The following is a 20,705-nucleotide window of genomic DNA, read 5'->3' on the forward strand; positions in this document are numbered from 1 at the left end:
TGGGTTTGTTTGGGGGGGGGGGTTTCATTGCTTCTTACTGACTTCACACCCATGAGTCGCACTTTTGTGTTGTCAGTCAAAAATATGCAACACTTGAAAAATATTATTTTTTGTTTTCTTTCCTGTATTCAAAATTTGATATTTTTTTTTTAAACATAATACTGTGACTTTTCTGTCTCATTCTCGCTTTTAATTTTATTTTTTTTTTTTTTGTAGGTCTGTCTTTTTTTTTTTTCTTTTTCTCTGCATGCTTTTCTTGTGGGGTTTTGTTTTTTTTTTCTGTGTCTCTCACTGTAGCAATCAGATTATCAGCCCTGATTTACTGGAAATGTCTTGCATGACAGAGCAGAACTGTAGTGAAGCAGTTAACACAAGCTCAAAAAATAAATTATATTGAGATGAGAAAAACACTATTGGCCTTAAAATCTGACTGGGAAATATGCAACTCGCTGTAGGTCACATGGGTGACTTAATTTTTTTTTTTTTTATTCCAATAAAAGTGAAATAAACAGAAAGCTGTGTGTTGAAGTATTTCCATTGGACATGCAGTTAAGATTTGGAACTGTATAAATTAGAACCATTACCGGTGAGGCGAAAAAACCTAGAAACTTGGAAGAATCCTACTTAAAGGATGGGGCTTCTATCCTGTGACTGTGGAGTACACACACACTTCACCTTTACAAAAAGACATACCGTGTTTCCCCGAAAATAAGACCTAGCATGATTTTTGGGGCAGGTCTTAATAATAAGCCAGGGGTATCAAAGTCCCTCCTCGAGGGCCGCAATCCAGTCGGCTTTTCAGGATTTCCCCAATGAATATGCATGAGATCTATTTGCATGCACTGCTTTCATTGTATGCTAATAGATCTCATGCATATTCATTGGGGAAATCCTGAAAAACCCGACTGGATTGCAGCCCTCGAGGAGACTTTGACACCCCTGATATAAGCCCTACCCTGGAAAATAAGCCCTAGTTGCCTGCAGCAGCGCTTTCCCCCACCCCTTCCATCTCTCCCTCCCATCCTGTCGGACCGCTTAAGCCGCTCAGTGCAGGAAGTTCGGCAAGTCTCGCGGCTTCCAAGTAGGTTTTCCAGGTATAGGCTATAGTTAACTGGTAACTGCTCATATTTGGGCTCTGCTTTCCAAAAGTTTTTCTTGTTCCGATTAGTAAGGCCGTTAAAAATCAACCGCAAAGTGAAATTTGTCATTGATGTATTGGCGAAACAATCGAATGGCAGAGTCCACAAGGTCTATTTTAATATGCCTGTGCCTCGTCATTTTACCATCAGCCCCCCAGGCTAAGCTCTTTGACTTTTTAAAATATTTTTGTATCAATAGCATTATGAAAATATATCCATCAACCCTTATAAAAATAAATATTTTGTAATGTGATGTTTGTGCTGGATCTTTTCCATTGAAAAAATGGTTGAAGTTTCAGCATCATTTATGCTTTTTGAGTTGGCTATATCATACTCCTTTCTTGTTTTGACTTTCTATTCTATTATAACCTTTGTCATGCTGATATTGCATCATTTTGTCACTCTTTCTTCCTATTGTGTTGTTTTTTTTTAAGATATGGATAGGAGTATTCTAGTATTTTGTGTCTAAATGAAATTGCATGCAGTTTTATGAAGAAACTACTAACGTGTTTCCCCCGAAAATAAGACCTACCCCAAAATTGTGTGTTTTTTGGACACTGTCTTATTTTGGGGAAACCACGGGTAGTAGCGTAGTTGCTTGCTTATAACTGGGTTTCTTGATGATTAGCAGAATTAACGGCTCCACTTGGATGAAATTGCATGAGACCGCATGGAGCTTATCAGATCATTGTCTAGAATAGCCTAGAAGACATATAGTAAGTACTGTATGGATCAGCTCTCTGCAAATTAAATTGTCGGTTTCAAAGCTAGAAGCATGCAGAGCAGGATAATTAAACTCTTCTGCTGTCAACAGAACACAGCCGTTACAGGTAGACAATTTTGTTTTCCTTGTGTAGACGCAAGGGTTGTTATGAAGCATGGGATGGCGTGAGATATTTAGATGATTGTAGTAAGAGCTTAATCACCTGTTTTGAATAGGCTTCTGGGGACTGACTGGCTGAATGTACTATCCTGATGGAGTTGGGATGTCAGTGGGTGTATTTATCGCCTTCCATTTCTCATATGGGGGTGGACCCTGTAGAGTTGTGGAAGTAACTTCCTTTTCATCCCACCAGATCAGTCCAGCACACATATATGGGTTATGTCTGTCAGCCAGAGATGCAGACAGACTTGAGAGCTGTAAGCTGTGTGCAATTAGATGTTCGGCACAGGCACAGCGGAGGGGGATGACAGAGCACCCCTATTTTCCCAGCTCCACCCCCTGTCGTAACTGCACACTTGTTGGTGAAGTCTCTGATTGAGCCTGGGGTGTCGATGCCCTCCTCTAGCTAGAGTAAGCTTACTGAGCATGTGCAGGAACTCGAGCCCCCTCCCCTCCTCCTGTCAGATGTTTTCTCAGCCGCTCCTGAACGGTCGCAGCTCTCCCCTCTCTTCACTAGAAATATAATAATTAAACTTAGCGAAAGCCAAAGGTTTTCTTCGTTTTTAGAGAACTGAAAACCCAAAAAAAGGAACAGTAATCCCAACGACAGAAAAGATTATCGAAGGTATAAACCTAATCTTCCATTGTGAAGAGATTCTCTGGTTCTGTCAGTTTGGGTCTCCTCTGGTCACTTCCAGCTCTTTTGGTCACTAACGACCACTTAGTTCATTCTGATTACTTCAGGTCATTCGGCTTCTTTGGTCACCACCAGTCACTGCAAGGTAGGATTTTCTGGGGGTTAGGCACAAGCCAACATGCATCCCCTCAAGGGTTACCCTGGCTAATGTTCTGAGCTCAGAGGTTTTGTGGAAAAGGGTCCTATTCCTAAGGTGAAGTCATCTACTTCATCATCTTTTGTTCATCCCATATGATGTCTGAGATGAATTATCTGGTTTTACAGTGTCCTCTAGGGTCAGACTGGATCCCCTCTTCTTTTTTAGGTGGGTTTTGTAGAGCATTAATCTAATCTTCTATTTCTGTATTGCTCATACCTAGGTAGGCTCAAGGCGACTTAAAGAGGGGGGTGAGGAAGGAGAAGGGGTGGGAGAAGAGAAGAAGAAGGTAGGGAGGGGAGAGGAGAGGATACAGGTGATTAAGTGTCAAATAGATGAGTTTTCAGTTTCTTCCGGAATATGGTGGTTAGGCTCTGTCCTGGTCATTTCAATAAGGTCATTCCATTAAATCATATGCAAAGGATATTCAAATGAGCTTTTTCCAGCTTGGCCTCAAAGTTCTGGCATTTTGCTCCTCTTTACGTCTCCCCTTACTGGGAGATCATCACATACCACTCCTCCTCAGCTCAAATGTCTCCAGTTGAGCTTCGGAACCTATCGGAGCTACTTCTCAGGATAGGTAATCAGCATTGCGCAGTGTTCAACTTTGAACTGGGTAGGTTTGTCGCATCAAATACCAGTGCATGAAACGAAGGTTGGAATTTTTCATCTGTTGAAGCCAGCGTAGAGGTGTGGGGTCTGTTACCAGTATAAATTCTCATCCTGTTAGATAATCCTCTAATGGCTTGATTGCGAGACACTCTCTCAATGCTCAAGTAGTGTTGTTTGGCCTGTGATAGTTTCCTGCTTAGGTAAAGGATGGGGTGTTTGTCTTTGACTGTTCCTTGGCTTAGTACTGCCCCTAGTCCTGATGTATCCATTTGCAGGACAAAGTTTTGTTTGAAATCATTTTTGAGGACTGGTTCTTGGCATAGGGACCCTTTGAGTTGGTTAAAGGCTTGTTCAGTGACATCATTCCACTCTTAATTTATTTGGATGTGCTCTCAGTAATAAGTCTGTTAAGCAAGCTGACTTTTCTGCAAAACTAGGTATAAATTTTTGGTAGTACACTTCTCCCTCCGGATTCGTGGGGGATAGGGGCAGAGCTGGACCGCAAATGGCGAAAAGCCGCAAATATCCGGCTCTGACCCACCCCCGTCTTCCCGGCCTTACCTGGTGGTCTAACGGGCTTTCGGGGCAGGAGCGATCTTCTACACTCCTGCCCCATGCAGATCGCCATTAGGAAATGGCTGCTGTGAGTTCCCGTAGTCTCTCGAGAGATAGGAACTAGAATAGGTCTTACATTGGAATAACAGACACAAGATAAAGAGTTTTTGCCTGGTCTCAGGTACATTTTATTAAATTCCAATATAAAACCCAAAAGTTTTTCTAGAAAGGGATAGTAGGGTTGGGGGAAGAAATAGAAGGGGGGGGGAGATATATACAATGTATTCTTTGATGATTTGCTAATTGCTGAAGGAAGAGGTTTCATTGCATGAACAAAATCAGAGAAGTCCAACAGAGAAAAAAAAATACCCACAAAAAAAAACAAAGCAAAAAAAGTGGGATTGGACAATAGTCTTTCCAAATAAAGAAAAGCCCAAAAGAATCATCAATAAAACTAAAAATGTACTGTATGGATCCACAAAGATCTCAGTTTTTGTGGTCTAGCATACGTTGTTGAAATTTTACTATTTGGGTTTGTAGTTCATCTGAGAAAGATTTAAAGGAAAAGCGATCCAAATTAGACTCTTAAACTGAAGATAGAAAGGACTAATGCCTACCAGAATAGAGAGTTAATTTTGTAAAGCTAGTTATCTCCTGCAGGTCTGTAGCTTTTCGTTCTTTTATGAAATGATCTGGTCAACCAGTGTTAATATGGTTACCACCATCCCAGATACTGGCTGGGCTTTCTCACACAGAAACATGCAATCCTTTTGCTAGGAGCAGCTCTTTCTGGATCGTTTATACTCATTCACACTGAATGTATGTCTGCAGAGAAAATGTTACCCTATTTTTTTTTTATATATATATATATATATATATATTCTTTTGGAGAAAAATAACAAAACTTTGTTACAGAGACACAAAGCAGGAGAAAAAAAAAGCCCGTATTTACTCCTCGGTGTATCAGATTCATGTTCTGTTTAGCAAGAGGGACACAAGATTGAGGTCCATTTGCTAGAGAAGGGTTGTTTAGCCAAAAATGGCAGCGTCGTAGAGTCTTAAAGTTTGCAAGAGCAGTCTGAAGTGTTCCAAGGTCCAGACAGGGGTTTCTCCAGGGTCAGACGGGACATTTGCTGTGGCACTACTGCTAGAAGGACTGAAATCACACAGAGATAAGAATTCAACATTAGACACTCTTTGAACACTTTAAAATATCCCTGTTTTAGCAACAGCAGTCGATTTAACTGACTGCCCCTAACTACTGGTCAGCCAGCTGTCTCCCGCCAGCAGTGGGGAGACGGGATCCCCTCCGTGAAATCATGGACTAAGCACTGTCCTCCCTTTAATGCAGGGGTTCTCTAAACTCAGTCCTTGCACCACAGAAGCCAGTTGGTCAGGTTTTCAGGATCGCCACACTGCATGCCCCAAAGGGTGGTGGACACCTGGAATGCGCTTCCAGAGGGCGTGATAGGACAGAGTACGGTATTGGGGTTCAAGAAGGGACTGGGTGATTTCCTGAGGGAAAAGGGGATAGAAGGGTATAGATCAGGGATCTCAAAGTCCATCCTTGAGGGCCGCAATCCAGTCGGGTTTTCAGGATTTCCCCAATGAATATGCATTGAAAGCAGTGCATGCAGATAGATCTCATGCATATTCATTGGGGAAATCTTGAAAACCCGACTGGATTGCGACTCTCAAGGAGGAACTTTGAGACCCCTGGTATAGATTGAGGATTACTATACAGGTCCTTGACCTGATGGGCCGCCGGGTGAGCGGACTGCTGGGCACGATGGACCTCTGGTCTGACCCAGCAGAGGCATTACTTATGTTCTTATGACCTCCATTTACGGCTATTCAGGGTGGAAGATCCTGAAAACCCAACTGGCTAGGTGTATCCTGAGGATGACTTGATGTTGCATCCGCCAATTGCCTTAGTAAGAATGGAGCTATGCAGGAGTATAACTTCCAACTAATGGTGTGATGTCAGCCTCTATTTGACTATGATTTTTATATTGTGCTGTTCCAAGTAAGCAAGTCCCTCCATATTGTACAGGTTTCCAATGTTTGGTTTTATTTTATTGCAGTTGTAGTATGGGATATAAATAATCCAGGTGCTATTCAGCCTTAGGTGGTCAGCATGGTTTTGGCTGCTGCCGGCTTTAATTCTGGATATTCCATGCTGGGCCAAAGCCAGGCACTGGCACTAAAGATCCAGGTATATGAGGCTGGATAATAACTTATGTGGTTAAGTGCAGTACTCGGCCCTTAACTGCATAAGATGAACCACATAAATTGGGCCACATTATAAGCTCTCCTAAAGACTGAATATGAGCATTTAACTGCAAAAGTGCCAACTCCACCCCAGGAAAGACCACAAATTAGCCAGTTTCAGCTTAGACACTAACTCGATATGCCATGACACAATCCAGTTACGTATCACTGAATATTCTCAGTCGGTTCCAGACAAGGGATGTAAATGGCCTGGAGCCTCTGTGCCATTTAAATTGCTTTGAATATCTGAGAACAAGCAGGTAGCATATTCACACATGTGGGTGATGTCATTCACAGAACCCGGTACAAACAGTCAAAGAGTGTACTGTCACTTTAAAACTGCTGCCTTCCTGCCCGATGGTGGCTTGCAGGATCATTACTTTTTCGCGGAGTTGAGAAGCTGTTCTTTAGAATCTAAGCATGTGAAATTTTTGGGCCTTCTCACTTCATTGTTCCCTTTTAGTCAAGTCTCCATTTTGGAGGTGGGGGGCCCCTATATCTAACCCCAGAAATCTCCAAAACTGACTTAGAGACACCCCCCCATATGATTTTTCCATAGGCTGTAATGGCCTTAACTTGCTGTACTGGTGCTAGCATGTGTCAGTTTTCACTAGAGCTGAATCGTTGAAAAGTCCCTTACCTCAAAAAAGTAAATCCTCAGTCCAGGACCCTTCAATTTGCGGGCTGCCAGTCAGACCGACACCACACTGAGACCACAGACCCCCACGAATTTGCACACTGCAAAGCGGGGAGGAAAACACAGCCAGCACCCATCAAAGCCCTCCAGGACCACTGCGGGGCCAAACAGCCTGCTCCCAGGGGAACAATTCCTATTAGTGCAGTCTGGTTAGACAGGTTCCTTTACAGTTGCCCTGCCAGCAGCAGACAGCTCAGCAGAGGGTCTGCATCCTGCCCCAGGGCCACTTGAGCACTGCAAGCCGCAAAACTGGATAAAAAAACCCTGAAAATAATAAAAGCGCAGAGCAGAAAGACAACTTCCAGTTCGCTTGCACAAGGAAAAAACTGAAAAGAGGCAGTACAGCCCACTGAGGAAGGAGGCGGAGCCAAAGAAAAAGTATTGATTCCTTCTATAACAGCTCACGATTTGGGGGATTCAACCCACTTGTCAGAACTCGCATGCTTTAAGTAACAGCAAGGCCTTTACTATATCAAGCCTTCTCCGGTTACTTGGGACCTTATGTTATACTTTCCACTCTAATGAAGCCTTGGTTTGAGCCACTCTTGACTTCACCTCTCGAGCATCTCACCTGGAAAGTAGTCTTCCTGATACCTCTCTCATTTGCATGCTGAGTCAGTGAAGCTCAAGTGCTTGCGTCAGATCCACCTTTTGGTTTCAACAGGCTTATAGTAGTTGTCATTAGTAACCCTCTTCTCAGAGGCATGATCCTGGCAGCTAGGGAGTCCCATATGTGAGAATATACTGTCTGCTTGTTCTTGGATAAAGCAGAGATAACCGTAGCAGGTGTTATCCAAAAACAGCAAGCAGCTATTCTCACAACCTTCCCTCCTCCACTAGTAGGCTTCTTAGCTTTGTTACTGAACCGACGGTCCTGCGAGCCACTGTCAGACAAGAAGGCACCAGCACGGGCACTTTTTGACTGTCCGGGCCGAAACAGCCGTCAACAGTGATATTCTGGTTTCTTAGATCCAGACAGAAAATTGATAAGTGCTAGAGATGCAATGGGAATAAAAGCAGAGCTAGCTCAAGCTCTTTCTGTACTTACTGGATCAGAATGGGGTCATTGAACGTGAGAAGGAGGTCAGTGGTGAACTGTGGTAGACGGAAGAGGCATAGGTGAAGAGTGACTGTGTTCCTAACCTGAGGACAGGGAAGGAAAAGCAGCAGTGAATCGCTGGCACCATAACAAGGCCGCCTCTGATTGCATCCTATCCATATAGACATCGAAAGGCAAATTACCTGCTCATTAAACTTGGCCACCAGCTGCCTTCCAGATAGAAGCCAGGCACTTGCACACTCCTGCAATGCCAGCTGCTCCTTGGGGATTGGTTCCACTGTCAGGATCTCAGCTTTCTCTGGCCCACTGGCTTCATTGCTAGATGCAATGTCCTCAAAGTGGTATCTGCAAAAAGGAGGCAGGGGAAGAAGATTAAACAGCTGTTTTTGGTCACCACCATGCACCCAAACTTTTCCCTAGATTCTAAAATTAAGTCTTCATTTCATTCTTCTGCTGCCCTTCTGGTTTCTGCTTCCCTCTCTCAACTTTCATGACAGGGTCTCTGTTCATTTGGTATTATTTTCTCTCTCAATACTCAGCATCTCCTCTATCCTGCCATGTTGCATATCTCCCCTCTCTATCATTCTTGCCCTGTTCAGGATCTTCTCTATCCATCATCACCCGTGTGTTTCCCTATCCAGCATTAACCCTCTATGTCTCTATCCCTCCCAATGTCCAGCTTCTCCCCTAACTCTTCCCTTCTCCCATGACGCATCTATCCAACTCTTCCTTCCTCCCTCCCTTCTCCCCATGGGTCCAACATTGTTTCCTCTCCCTCTTCCCCCTTGACTCTGTTGCCTTTCTCCATCCCTCCTGCAGCTCCTCATCTCGCACTCACCCAAATCAGCCCTCTAGCCTTTGCTCTGTCATGTCCTACCTCCTCTGATTCAACTCCCTCTTTCTGGCAGGCAAGACTCAACAGAGGGTAGGCCACTTGCTGGCTGGAGACAGTGTATTTTCAGTACTGCCACCCACAAAAGCAAGGTTGGCGGGCTGCAGGGACAGAGGGAGGAGTGAGAAATAGCAGGCTATGGGAAAGGAGAGAGACAGAGGGAGGGAGCTAATGTGTGTGAGGAGTTTGTGTGAGCTGGAGAAGGGGCCCAAATGCATATGTTAGAATGTTTGCAAAGGGTAGCCCATCCCAAAGACTATGGGCAAGTCAACTAGATGGGATGATTTAGATGAGATGGAGACTTCAGTAGATGGAACCTAAGCATAGAACCAGGCAGAGCTTTAGGTTCTGGCCCAGCAATAGCTAAGAAGAAGGAAAATTTAAATTAAATCAGTAATTTAAAGAGTGGGTAGGGTTGGGCAGTCTGAATGGACCATTTGGGTCTTTATCTGCCATCATCTACAATGTGTGTTGTTGGTTTTTTTTAAATTAAATATCCCTTGAGCAGGTGTTTCATAGTTTACTCAATACCTGTGCAAAGACAACCACCTCAAAACACATCAGATCCTGCAACACCTTTTAAATCCTGTCTGATCTTAAGACAAACTAAAATTGCATTAAAGTTTTGATGCAATATCAGTAAGGCTAACACACAATCTCCGCTGCAAAACACTATGTACAAAATTGTGCAAAAGCACACTCTGAACCTGACATGGTGCCATGTTTCACAGCAAGTGTGCTTAAAGATGCAGTGAAAAGAGATGAGGCAGTACACAGGAAGGGTACACTCAGCTTTCTTCCTACTGGCGGGGCCACTTGGTTTTGTTTCTCTTAAGCGTGAAAAGCAGTACACGGGTGACGGGGCTGAAACAGGGCGAGAGAAACTTCAAATGAGTGTGACACACTCCTAACGAGCGAGACTTGGCATCTCTGTGGCAACCCTAGTGCTAAGGCCAACTTCACCGTGATTACTACAGTATTTTGGGAAGTGTGTGTGGCACGGTGGTGAGAGCTACAGCCTCAGTTGTGGGTTCAAATCCCACAACTGAGTGGTGAGAGCGACAGCCTCAGTTGTGGGTTCAAATCCCACAACTGAGTGGTGAGAGCGACAGCCTCAGTTGTGGGTTCAAATCCCACAACTGAGTAGTGAGAGCTACAGCCTCAGTTGTGGGTTCAAATCCCATGCTGCTCCTTGTGACCCTGGGCAACTCACTTAATCCCCCCCCCCCCCAATTGCCTCAGGTACATTAGACAGTGTGAGCCCACCGGGACAGATAAGGGAAAATGCTTGAAAACCTGAATAAACCACCTACGCCCTCTTCTATTAAACTGCGAGCAGTTTTTAGCGCAGAGAGCCGCGCTGAATGGCCCGCGCAGTTTAATAGAAGAGGCCCTTAGGCTATAAGTGGTATATAAATACTTAAATAAATTAGTTCCATCCTTCTCCCCCAATACCTGGCAGCCTCAGCATCCGATACATGCACTTGGTATTCCAGCAGCTCGATGATAATACTTTGATCTGTCTGACTGTGAGCAAAGATCTCCTGGTTATCTGGAATCTCCCTCAGCTCACTGTTAAAGGAAAACCAAAGAGTACAGAGTTGTCCTATTTGCTACTGTTTTTTAATTTTAACTTTGCAGCAAAAATCAAGACGGCAAAATGGAGATCGTCCTTTCACCACAATCGCAGGTCTGGCAGGTGCCAAGTTTTATTTAAAATTTGATAAAACGCTTACCGTATAAAAAAAATTTCTAAGCGATTTGCATTAAAAAAAAAAAGGAAGTTAAGGCAAAAACACATAACCAGACGGATACAAAACGATCACTTACTGGAGGTTAAGGAAGGAAGGCAGAACTACAATTATGATAGAGAGAAGTAACATAAATGGATAAAAAAGTTAGGGAAGGCTGGTTTGTAACAGATTGTGCTAACCTGAGGATCTGTAGTTTATCTCTGAATTTAGGTCTCAAAGGCAGTGTTATAAAGAAAGCTTTTAAGGGAGCTTTTGAATCTGTCTAATCGCATTTCTTCTCTGATGTAGGATGGCAAGTAGTTCCATAGTTGTGGTGCAGATACTGAAAAAATATCAGCTCGGCTCGTTACCACAATCAAGTGGAGCAGGCTTCGTCCAAGGCAAGACAAATCATGGGCTGCATACGAAGGGGTTTCGTTAGTCGTAAGGCGGAAGTCATTATGCCATTGTATAGATCCATGGTGAGGCCCCACCTGGAATACTGTGTGCAATTCTGGAGGCCGCATTATCGAAAGGATGTGCTGAGACTGGAGTCGGTGCAAAGAATGGCCACCCGGATGGTCTCAGGACTCAAGGATCTACCGTACGAAAAACGGCTTGACAAATTACAGCTATACTCGCTCGAGGAGCGCAGAGAGAGGGGGGGACATGATCGAGACGTTCAAGTATCTTACGGGCCACATCGAGGCGGAGGAAGATATCTTCTTTTTCAAGGGTCCCACGACAACAAGAGGGCATCCGTTGAAAATCAGGGGAGGGAAACTACGAGGTGACACCAGGAAATTCTTTTTCACTGAAAGAGTGGTTGATCGCTGGAATAGTCTTCCACTACAGGTGATTGAGGCCAGCAGCGTGCCTGATTTTAAGGCCAAATGGGATCGGCACATGGGATCTCTTCACAGGGCAAAGGTAGGGGAGGGACATTAAGGTGGGCAGACTAGATGGGCCGTGGGCCCTTATCTGCCGTCTATTTCTATGTTTCTATGTTACCGGTACATCTTCAGGGACAGCTTAACCAGTAAGCCTAGGGCAGTACCTTCTGGAGGAGGGGACAGTGGCAAAGGGTTGCTCCCAGTTGGAGACCCTAATAGCCACACTAAATCAAAGAATAATTAGCCATCTTCTATGAACAGAGAGGGAAACAGATTTTAAATAACCTATCCTATATAATAAAACCCTAGCCGCGCAAACGCACTCAAATCTGCGTGCTTCCATGATCTCTGATCTGCGAGATGTAGGTCCGTGGCTGCAGGAGTCCCCAGCCTTACTGCTTCCCAGCACCTACCTACAAAGGACTGGCCGCCAGCGTTGGACTCCCTGCTCTCCAGATCGTGGTGTCGGCTCCTCTCATGAGCCGCACCAGCGTCGGAGAAGGCTTCCGACGCTGGCGGGGATCCAGAGGAGCCGCTGCGACACTCGCCCGGAGCAGGCCAGACCCGCGGGCCGGGCAGGGAAGCGCTGACAAAAAGAGACTCGAGCCGCTCAATGGGACCAGGCAGGCAGCCACGCGAGGGAGGGAAACAGAATGAAAACAAAAAGGTAACGTGCAGGGAGAAGCTGAGCCTGCCTGCGGGAAACGCGATGAGGGAAGGGGGAGGGGCCAAAAGGAGCAGGCCACATCGGTGGTAAGAGTAGGGAAGGGGGGTGGGGGAAAATGCTGCTACTGCTGCACAGGGATCTGGAGGGAAAGGGAAATACCTGCTGCTGCTGCTGCACAGGGAAGTGGAGGTGGAGGGAAATGCACGGAAAGAATGACAGACAAACAGCAGGAGGGAGGGAGACAGAAAGAAAGGAGGAAAGACACAGGGGTAGGGAGAGGGACAGAAAGACAGAGAAAGGGGGCCAGGGAGAGAGAGAGACAGAAAGACAGACAGACATATATTCTAGCACCCGTTAATGTAACGGGCTTAATGACTAGTTTATGTATAAGACCGCCATTTGGATTCAGATTCACCCAACAGAGTGGATTCAGACTGGGGTTTAGTCCACTGCATGCAGAAACTTGTAGTCTTATCAGTGGTGTACCCCCCCTCTCTATTTTTTTTAACTACATATTTTTAGTACTAATCTACAAGTCAAACAAGGGTGCACCTAAGAAAAGGCAGCATCTTAAAACACTAGAACATCAATAGACCCATTGTAAAACTAAACAAGCCAGGTTAATACAGATCAATCCTCTTGTAGGACATAGTAATAACCTGTGGATCTCCGAGGACTTTTCCTCCCCTGTGAAGTGGACAAAGTCACCTGTTGTCAAGGGTGTAGGGCAGGGGTGTCCAACCTGCGGCCCTGTGAAGTATTTTGTGCGGCCCCGGTCAAGGGCGATGCAGTGTTTTCTTCTGCTGCCCACGGGTGTTTACCATCTTGCTGGCTCCCTCCTCTGTCTTGCTGCAGCATTTGTGCGGCCCCAGAAACATTTTTTTCAGCCAATGTGGCCCAGGAAAGCCAAAAGGTTGGACACCCCTGGTATAGGGTTTTGGGTTTTTTACTTATGTTTTCTCCAGGCTGGTTCCATTAGTTATGGTATTAAGTGGTATTTTTATGGCAACACACAAATAAATGACCAGACCAGGAAAGTTTCCCAATTGTAAAAAGCCTGAGAGAAACAAGAGAGGACTCCAAACCCTCACTCACATCTATGTGCATGGTCTTCTAAGCCAGGGGTAGGCAATTCCAGTCCACGAGAGCCGGAGCCAGGTCAGGTTTTCAAGATATCCACAATAAATAGATTTGCATCTCAAGGAGGCAGTGCATGCAGACCCATCTCATACATATTCATGGTGGATATCCTGAAAACCTGACCTGGCTCTGGCTCTCCAGAACCGGAATTGCCTACCCCTGTTCTAAGCATTACATTGGTTTTGCCTTTCTTGTGTGCGCTAATGTGGAGTATTTCTGCCGCTAACACAGGGATCTCAAAGTCCATCCTTGAGGGCCGCAATCCAGTCGGGTTTTCAGGATTTCCCCAAGGAATATGCATTGAAAGTAGTGCATGCACATAGATCTCATGCAAATTCATTGGGGAAATCTTGAAAACCCGACTGGATTGCAGTCCTCAAGGAGGTTGTTAACCCAAATCACTATTTCTGCATCAACATCGGCCAATTAAGGCAGAATACCTGACATCTCGGAAGCCCGGAGGCAGAACAGCTGAGAAGGCGCCACCAAAGAGCCTGTGTTCCTGCAGCCCATTACCCTCCATGGTCCCCTAACCGCAGTTTTCTGCCCAAAGTGGGTTGGAGAGGAAGAGTGGACCCACTGAGCAGTTCCCTCAAATGCTGATCAAAGCTCCTGCAAACCAAAAGAACATCATCAGAGCAGCAGGGTCAGCCCTGAGGACAAGGGGAGCAAAGGGGTCAGGGGCAATGGCAGGATCCCAGAAGGATCTAAATTTGGGAAGGTTTACAAGTGTAAAGAGAGGACTCAATTCCCCAGGGGAGAAATCAGAGCAGCAGGGTCGGCCCTAGAGACAAGGGGAGCAAAGGGGTCAGGGGCAATGGCAGGATCCCAGAAGGATCTAAATTTGGGAAGGTTTACAAGTGTAAAGAGAGGACTCAATTCCCCAGGGGAGAAATCAGAGCAGCAGGGTCGGCCCTAGAGACAAGGGGAGCAAAGGGGTCAGGGGCAATGGCAGGATCCCAGAAGGATCTAAATTTGGGAAGGTTTACAAGTGTAAAGAGAGGACTCAATTCCCCAGGGGAGAAATCAGAGCAGCAGGGTCAGCCCCGGGGCCAAGGGGAGGATCCCAGAAGGATCTAAATTTGGGAAGGTTCCCAAATTCCCCAGGAGAGACATCGCGGGCCAGTTTTAGGGCCCGACCCGCTCACCCGGCCGCGGCCACGATCCCTTTAAATCAGAAGCCACGCTTCCGCGCCATGTGCGAACGGCCCGGCCTCTGATTGGGCTCAGCGAGGCCGCGGAAGAGGCGGGGCGGAGCGGCGCAAACCCATCCGTTCGCAGGGCGCTTGCGCTCCACCCGATCACGTGATCTGTGCCCCTGCTCTTCTGCGGCCATCTTTATTTGGGGCAAAGAGAGGGAAGGTTATTTAAACTCCTATGGCGAGATATGCAAGAGGAAGGAGTTGGCTCAGGACTAATGACGCTTCAGCTTCAAGTTCCCTACGAAAAGCACCCATTATGTTTTGGTTTTTGTTTTTTAAATTTCTTTATTCATTTTATATCAAACAAACATATTACAATACCACTTGAAAATCTACAATATTATACAACAAGAAGATTTAACCCCCACCCCCCCCTCCCAAATTCAAATATCATTATATTATATCTCATGAAAATAATATCTTATGTCTTTCATATATATATTCTTAATGGAAAACCAAGAACCCCCCCCCCCTCCGCCCATCCCAAACCACATTTGTATTAACATTGGGAAAAGTGTAAATTATTCATTATAATAATTTAATAATGGTCCCCACACATCCTTAAATTTATTATAATAACCTTTTTGAACTGCCAACGCTCTTTCCAACTTATACACATGACAAACTGAATTCCACCAGAAACAATAATTCAGCCTTTTATAATCCTTCCAATTATATATTATTTGTTGGATGGCAACTCCTGTCAATATCATCAAAAGCTTGTTATTATTAGCAGATATTTGACTTTTAGCTCTCATGGACAGGCCAAATAAAATTGTGTCATATGACAAAGCTACATGATTTTCTAACATGCAATTTATTTGATCCCAAATAGACTGCCAAAAAGCCTTAATGAATGGACAATAAAACAATAAATGATCTAAAGTTCCAGCTTCGAGATGACAATGCCAACATCTATTAGACTTAGAGCAATCCAATTTTTGTAAACGAACAGGGGTCCAGAGTGCTCTATGCAACAGGAAAAACCATGTTTGCCCATTATGTATTTTTACATAGAAACATGATGGCAGATAAAGGCCAAATGGCCCATCCAGTCTGCCCATCCACAGTAACCATTATCTCTTTCTCTCTCCGAGATCCCACATACCTATCCCAGGCCCTTTTGAATTCAGACACAGTCTCTGTCTCCACCACCTCTTCCAGGAGACTGTTCCATGCATCTGCCACCCTTTCTGTTAAAAAAAAAGTATTTCTTCCCAACCCTGTCCTGGAGGACCACCAGGCCAGTTGGGTTTTCAGATAGCCCTAATGAATATGCATGGAGCAGATTTGCATGCCTGCCACCTCCATTATATGCAGATCTCTCTCATGCATATTCATTAGGGCTATCCTGAAAACCTGACTGGTCTGGTGGTGGTTCAGGACAGAGTTGGGAACCACTGCCTTAGATTACTCCGGAGCCTATCACCTCTTAACTTCATCCTATGCCCTCTCATTGCAGAGTTTCCTTTCAAATGAAAGAGACTCGCCTCATGCACATTTACATCATGTAGGTATTTAAACATGTCTATAGGATCTCCCCTCTCACGCCTTTCCTCCTAACTATACAAATTGAGATCTTTAGGTCTTATCACGAAGACCACACACCATTTTAGTAGCCTTCCTCTGGATCGACTCCATCCTTTTTAGATCTTTTTGAAGGTGCGGCCTCCAGAACAGAATGCATATTTGTGGTAATGAGGGCTCCTGCAAAGTGACAATGACTAACAAAGTTCAGAATGTGTCCCATCATGCAACTAAAGCCAGGCAGCAGGATAATAGCTTCCTTCTATTCAACATCTGTAACCTGACACCAGACCAGGTAGATCAGCGCTTCCCAACCTGGTTCTTGGGAACAACCCACCACACATGTTTTCATAATATGCGCAAAAAGCTTCCGTTTATTTTATCTGTTCATTTTGACTTCAGAGCTTCCAAGTCACATATAGTTCCAGAAGATAAATTTTAAACCTGTTCTGGATTTTTTTTTTTTTTTTACAATCTCGTCTCGATGCCTTATGGGACCTGAAGCACTGGTTTTGGGATGTACGTTCAAAACCAGCACCGGACAAAAAGTCTGTCTTCCGACTCAGTAACTTGGCAGCTCCGTGACTTGTTAGTACCAAAACTGCTTATGCCTATTTATACAGCACTGAATACAGACAGCTGCCAAGTTTGCCAGTGCCTTTGACTAGTTCTGATTTTGAACTTGTTCCCAAAGCGGGGCAGTATTTGCAGTCCCCCGAGTTCACCCATTGTTTTGTTTCTTATAAATGATTCAGTCACTCTAAACATATTTTAAATCCATTTAATTAACGCCTCTGTTCTGTGACATTCGGCCTTGTCTTGTTAATTTGTTATATTTTCTAAAAGTTGATTCAAAAGTTTGAACTGGAAATCAGTGCTGCAGGGTAGAATTCCCTCTGGATTTCTAAAAGTTCTATCCTGATGCATTATGGGGGCCTGAAACACTAACACCCTTTTTTTATGAAGCCGTGTTCGCGTTTTTTATCGCCAGCCGTGGCAGTAAAAGCTCCGACGCTCATAGAATTCCTATGAGTGTTGGAACTTTTACTGCCGCAGCCGGCGATAAAAAAAAAAAGCTAACTCGGCTTCATAAGGGCGGATGGGTATATCTCCCTAAAATATCTCTTCTGGAACTGGGTAATTTGTCATGTCTGCATGCATTTGGTATACATGTGAATTTAAAAGAAAACAAACCATCAGTAATAACACTATGACACTGGTCAGAGCTGGTCCAACCAAGATCCTTAAGGGCTACAGCTCAGTTGGGTTTGCATGTCCACAATGAACATGCGTGAGATCTATTTGCAATGTACAGTGGTGCCTCACACAATGAACTTAATTGGTTCCAGGAGCAAGTTTGTTATGCGAAAAGTTCGTTATGTGAAACGCGTTTTCCCATAACAATACATGTTAAAAAAAATAATTCGTTCTGTAGCATAAAATATGCTAAGATGACATAAAAAAAGATAAATTTTTTGTTATTATTTTTATTTAGATACATCTAAAAACATAATTGTTTTTTAAAACAACACACATTTTTTAAATTTAAAGACAGACTAAGTAGAGTCTAATTTTACAATGAGAGAGGGCAGAGTCTCAGCGGCAAAAACTGGGACTTAACTGTTCATTTTTTTTTTTTTTCTAGCATCGGGGAAGCGGCGAGAGTAGCTCCCGCCCCCCCCAACGCATCAGCAGTAGGCGCCGGGCCCCTGCGAGCCGACGGTCCGCCACTGCACAGGGAGCCAGGCGGAGAGAGGGCAGTTAAGCGCAGTGCCTGCGCGGAAGGATGCAGCTCGGGCGACTTCGTTGTGTGAAACGAAGTTCGTTGTAGGAAGCAAGACATGAAGTTCGTTGTGCGCAGCGTTCGCTGTGCGAGGCGTTCGTTATGCGAGGCACCACTGTATACAGTGGAAGCAATAGATGAAAATCAAACTCATGCATATTCTTTGTGGACGTGTTGAGGCTGTGGCCCTTGAGGGCTGTGGTTGCCCACCCCTGTCCTAGACGAACCTTCAATCATGCTGCTCCCCCCCATAGCTGAACTTTCAGCTGTGACATCCCTCCTCCCAATGTCGAGCATTTCCCCCAACACACACAAAAAGGGGCCAGTATCTCCCTTTCCCCTAAACCAGGAAGGCCAGGTTTTCAGGATATCCACAATGAATATACATGAGAGCGATTTGTATACATTGCCTCTTTGGTATTCAGACCTTTCTCATGCATATTCATTGTGGATATCCTGGAAACCTGGCCTGCCTGTGGACCTCAAGGACTTGAATTGAGTAGCTGTGCCCTCCCCTCCCCTTCAAATTGGACAGCTTCTCATTTCCTAAGGTTGCCAGATTTCCTTTTTAAAAAAAACAACAGGACACCCGGCACTGCCCTGTTCCACCCCCAGCTGAACAACCTTCCCCGAGTTCTGGAGGGCCTTTGTGCACGGACGTCGACGTGATGACATCATGTTCATGAATGTATGATGCCATTGTGTTGACATCCAGGCATGCACAGAAGGCCTCCAGATGCTGCCCCAAACTCAGACAAACTGGATAAACTGCCAGATTTTGGAAATCCTTCCAGGCACCTGGACAGTCCTCTTAAAAGAGGACATGTCCAGGTTTCGCCCGGATATCTGGTAACCCTACCATTTCCCCTTCCCTACCCCATCCCCATGTCTAGCTTGCTCCCCTTTCCTTCTTGCTGTCAGGCCTACCACTACCACCCCTTGGCTAGAGGAAGCATTGGCACTGCATGGGCCCTAAGCAGTGCTTTGTCCCCCCCCCCCCTTCTGAGGCAGATGGAGATGGGACTAATTAATCTAATCTTCCATTTGTGAGTCGCACATACCTATATAGGCTCAAGGCGACAGAAGCAGTGTTTCAGTGTGGACCTTTGCTTGCAAGACCTGTGCAGCTTCTTTAATCTTTCAACTGGTCTTGGAGGAAGTGGGGGGGGGGGGCAGCAGGGGCAAGTCCGACAGCAAGAAGGAAAGTGGGGGGGAGGCTTTGGCCTGAGCTAGAGCAGTGCCCCCCCCCCCCCCACTCTGATGCCCTAGCCTAGGGTTGCCAGATTTTACGAATGTAAAATCTGGACACCCTAGACCCGCCCCCCAGGCCCACCCATCTCCGCCCCAGTCCAGCCCCAGCACCACGCCCCCACTGCCCTGCTTTGGTCGGGCAGGAGGCAATCCGCATCTGCCCGAGGTGATTGAGAGGAGGCTTTTCAAATCGTTTTGAAAAGCCATCTGGACCTTCGGACATGTCCTCAAAAGGAGGACATGTCGGGGAAAATCCGGACATCTGGTAACCCTATCCTAGGCGGCTGCCTAGTTTGCATATTGGCTGAGCTGGTCTGGCCCTTAGAATCATCTATATTTTGTGTGGCCAACAGGCTTCCGATTTGTCGTAGAGAATTGATCAAGTCCTGGGTTCATCTCACACATGTATGGAGTTCCTTACTTATTTTGGAACAGCCAATAAGTTGCTTCTGGCAGCTTTTAACCTCATATGGTCCATTTGAAATTAAGTTCCTAAGTAAAGCAAGGCAACAAATCCCTGAGGTAAACCCAGGCTGGTTCAACTCTGGAGCCAGTCATCAAGCCTGGATTTATTTGCATGTACTGCACCTTGCAAGCAAGTCTAAAGAAGCAAACCTCTTTTGCTTCTTTGGTTTTGTATTCTTGCTTGCAACAAACATATTTACTGCCTTTTTGTGAAGAAATTCACCCCAGAGTGGTTTGCAATACTGTGGTACCTTGGGCATTGGAGGGTTGGGTGATTTACCCAGGGTCACAAGGAGCAGGCTGGGATTGAACTTGCAATCTTAGGATGCTGAGGAAGCAGGTCTAAGCACTAGACCACACTCCCCTCCTACCCAAGGAGTTTTAAAGATCTTCAACAAAGGCCTTTCCACAGAGCTGCCAGTGGGGAGACTTTTAGGCCCACCATGCTTTTGAGCTTACTTCCTAAACTTCAGGGACCTTAAGTATTAGTATTTGTAGTTCCTGAATCTCTTTACTGAAATCAGTGTTGAAGGCCCCATAATGGCCGAAATCCAGGACTGGCCTAAACTTCCCTCCTGGAACTGGGTAATTTAGCAGCTCTGCTTCCAGCTGAGAATCCATTAACCCAACCTTGAAGGTGCTGAGCTTAATCAGCAGCTCCCCCCATTCCCCTCCTCCTCCCCAAGGTGTGGTCCATCAATTCTGAGAGCTGTGGCCCAGCTCCTCAGGGGATCTATAAAATCTGCCTGCCAGGCATTGCTTTGTTCCTCTCTTTGGTTTCTTTTTTGTTTTCCTGGCGGGTTACCTCAAAGAGGAGAAGGCTGGGCTAGGGGACTTCACCATGGCCTATCTGCTCCTTATTGGGTAATTGAGTTGGACTATAGACCTGGGTGTTTGGTTTTCTTTTGTTAAACTTTTTTAATAGACAGTATATTTATTTATGTTCTTTATTACAATGGATTAAGTACCTAATGTATAGGGGGGGGGGGACTAGTCTGATGTGATTAGGCTTAATATTGCATAACATTTTATTGCTAATGGTTCTAAGTCATAGCAATGGTAATGCTACATAAAAACCAATCTGATTATTATGTCAAGTTGG

At 45.3% G+C, this 20,705-nt stretch overlaps 2 protein-coding genes across 2 annotated transcripts in view; one reads left to right on the forward strand and one right to left on the reverse strand.

Moving 5' to 3' along the window:
- Nucleotides 1–963: 963 nt before the first annotated feature.
- RANGRF (RAN guanine nucleotide release factor) lies at nucleotides 964–14,642 on the reverse strand. Its single transcript, XM_033925610.1, has 6 exons — nucleotides 14,524–14,642; nucleotides 13,816–13,987; nucleotides 10,398–10,514; nucleotides 8,233–8,395; nucleotides 8,039–8,133; nucleotides 964–5,178 (listed from the first exon to the last, which is right to left on the reverse strand). The coding sequence occupies exons 2-6, from the start codon at nucleotides 13,896–13,898 to the stop codon at nucleotides 5,052–5,054; spliced, it is 585 nt and encodes a 194-aa protein (XP_033781501.1). The 5' UTR covers nucleotides 13,899–13,987; nucleotides 14,524–14,642; the 3' UTR covers nucleotides 964–5,051.
- Nucleotides 14,643–20,338: 5,696 nt separating this feature from the next.
- LOC117350631 overlaps nucleotides 20,339–20,705 on the forward strand; it is a 30,744-nt gene continuing 30,377 nt past the window's right edge. Inside the window, exon 1 of the mRNA XM_033925051.1 lies at nucleotides 20,339–20,467. Within this exon, the coding sequence (XP_033780942.1) occupies nucleotides 20,445–20,467 (23 nt within the window). The 5' untranslated portion in view covers nucleotides 20,339–20,444. The remainder of the gene's footprint in view (nucleotides 20,468–20,705) is intronic.

The sequence above is a fragment of the Geotrypetes seraphini genome, chromosome 16 (assembly GCF_902459505.1).
Source record: "Geotrypetes seraphini chromosome 16, aGeoSer1.1, whole genome shotgun sequence".
Lineage (NCBI taxonomy): Eukaryota > Metazoa > Chordata > Amphibia > Gymnophiona > Dermophiidae > Geotrypetes > Geotrypetes seraphini.

What these genes read in the sequence shown, in the direction of transcription:
- RANGRF (XM_033925610.1), bottom strand. Translation starts at nt 13,898, where the DNA reads ATGGAGGGTAATGGGCTGCAGGAACACAGGCTCTTTGGTGGCGCCTTC. An exon ending in TCGGATGCTGAGGCTGCCAG is followed by an intron (nt 8,396 to 10,397) that starts GTATTGGGGGAG and finishes TCCTTTTTGCAG; the next exon opens with ATACCACTTTGAGGACATTG. An exon ending in AATGACCCCATTCTGATCCA is followed by an intron (nt 5,179 to 8,038) that starts GTAAGTACAGAA and finishes GTGTGATTTCAG; the next exon opens with TCCTTCTAGCAGTAGTGCCA.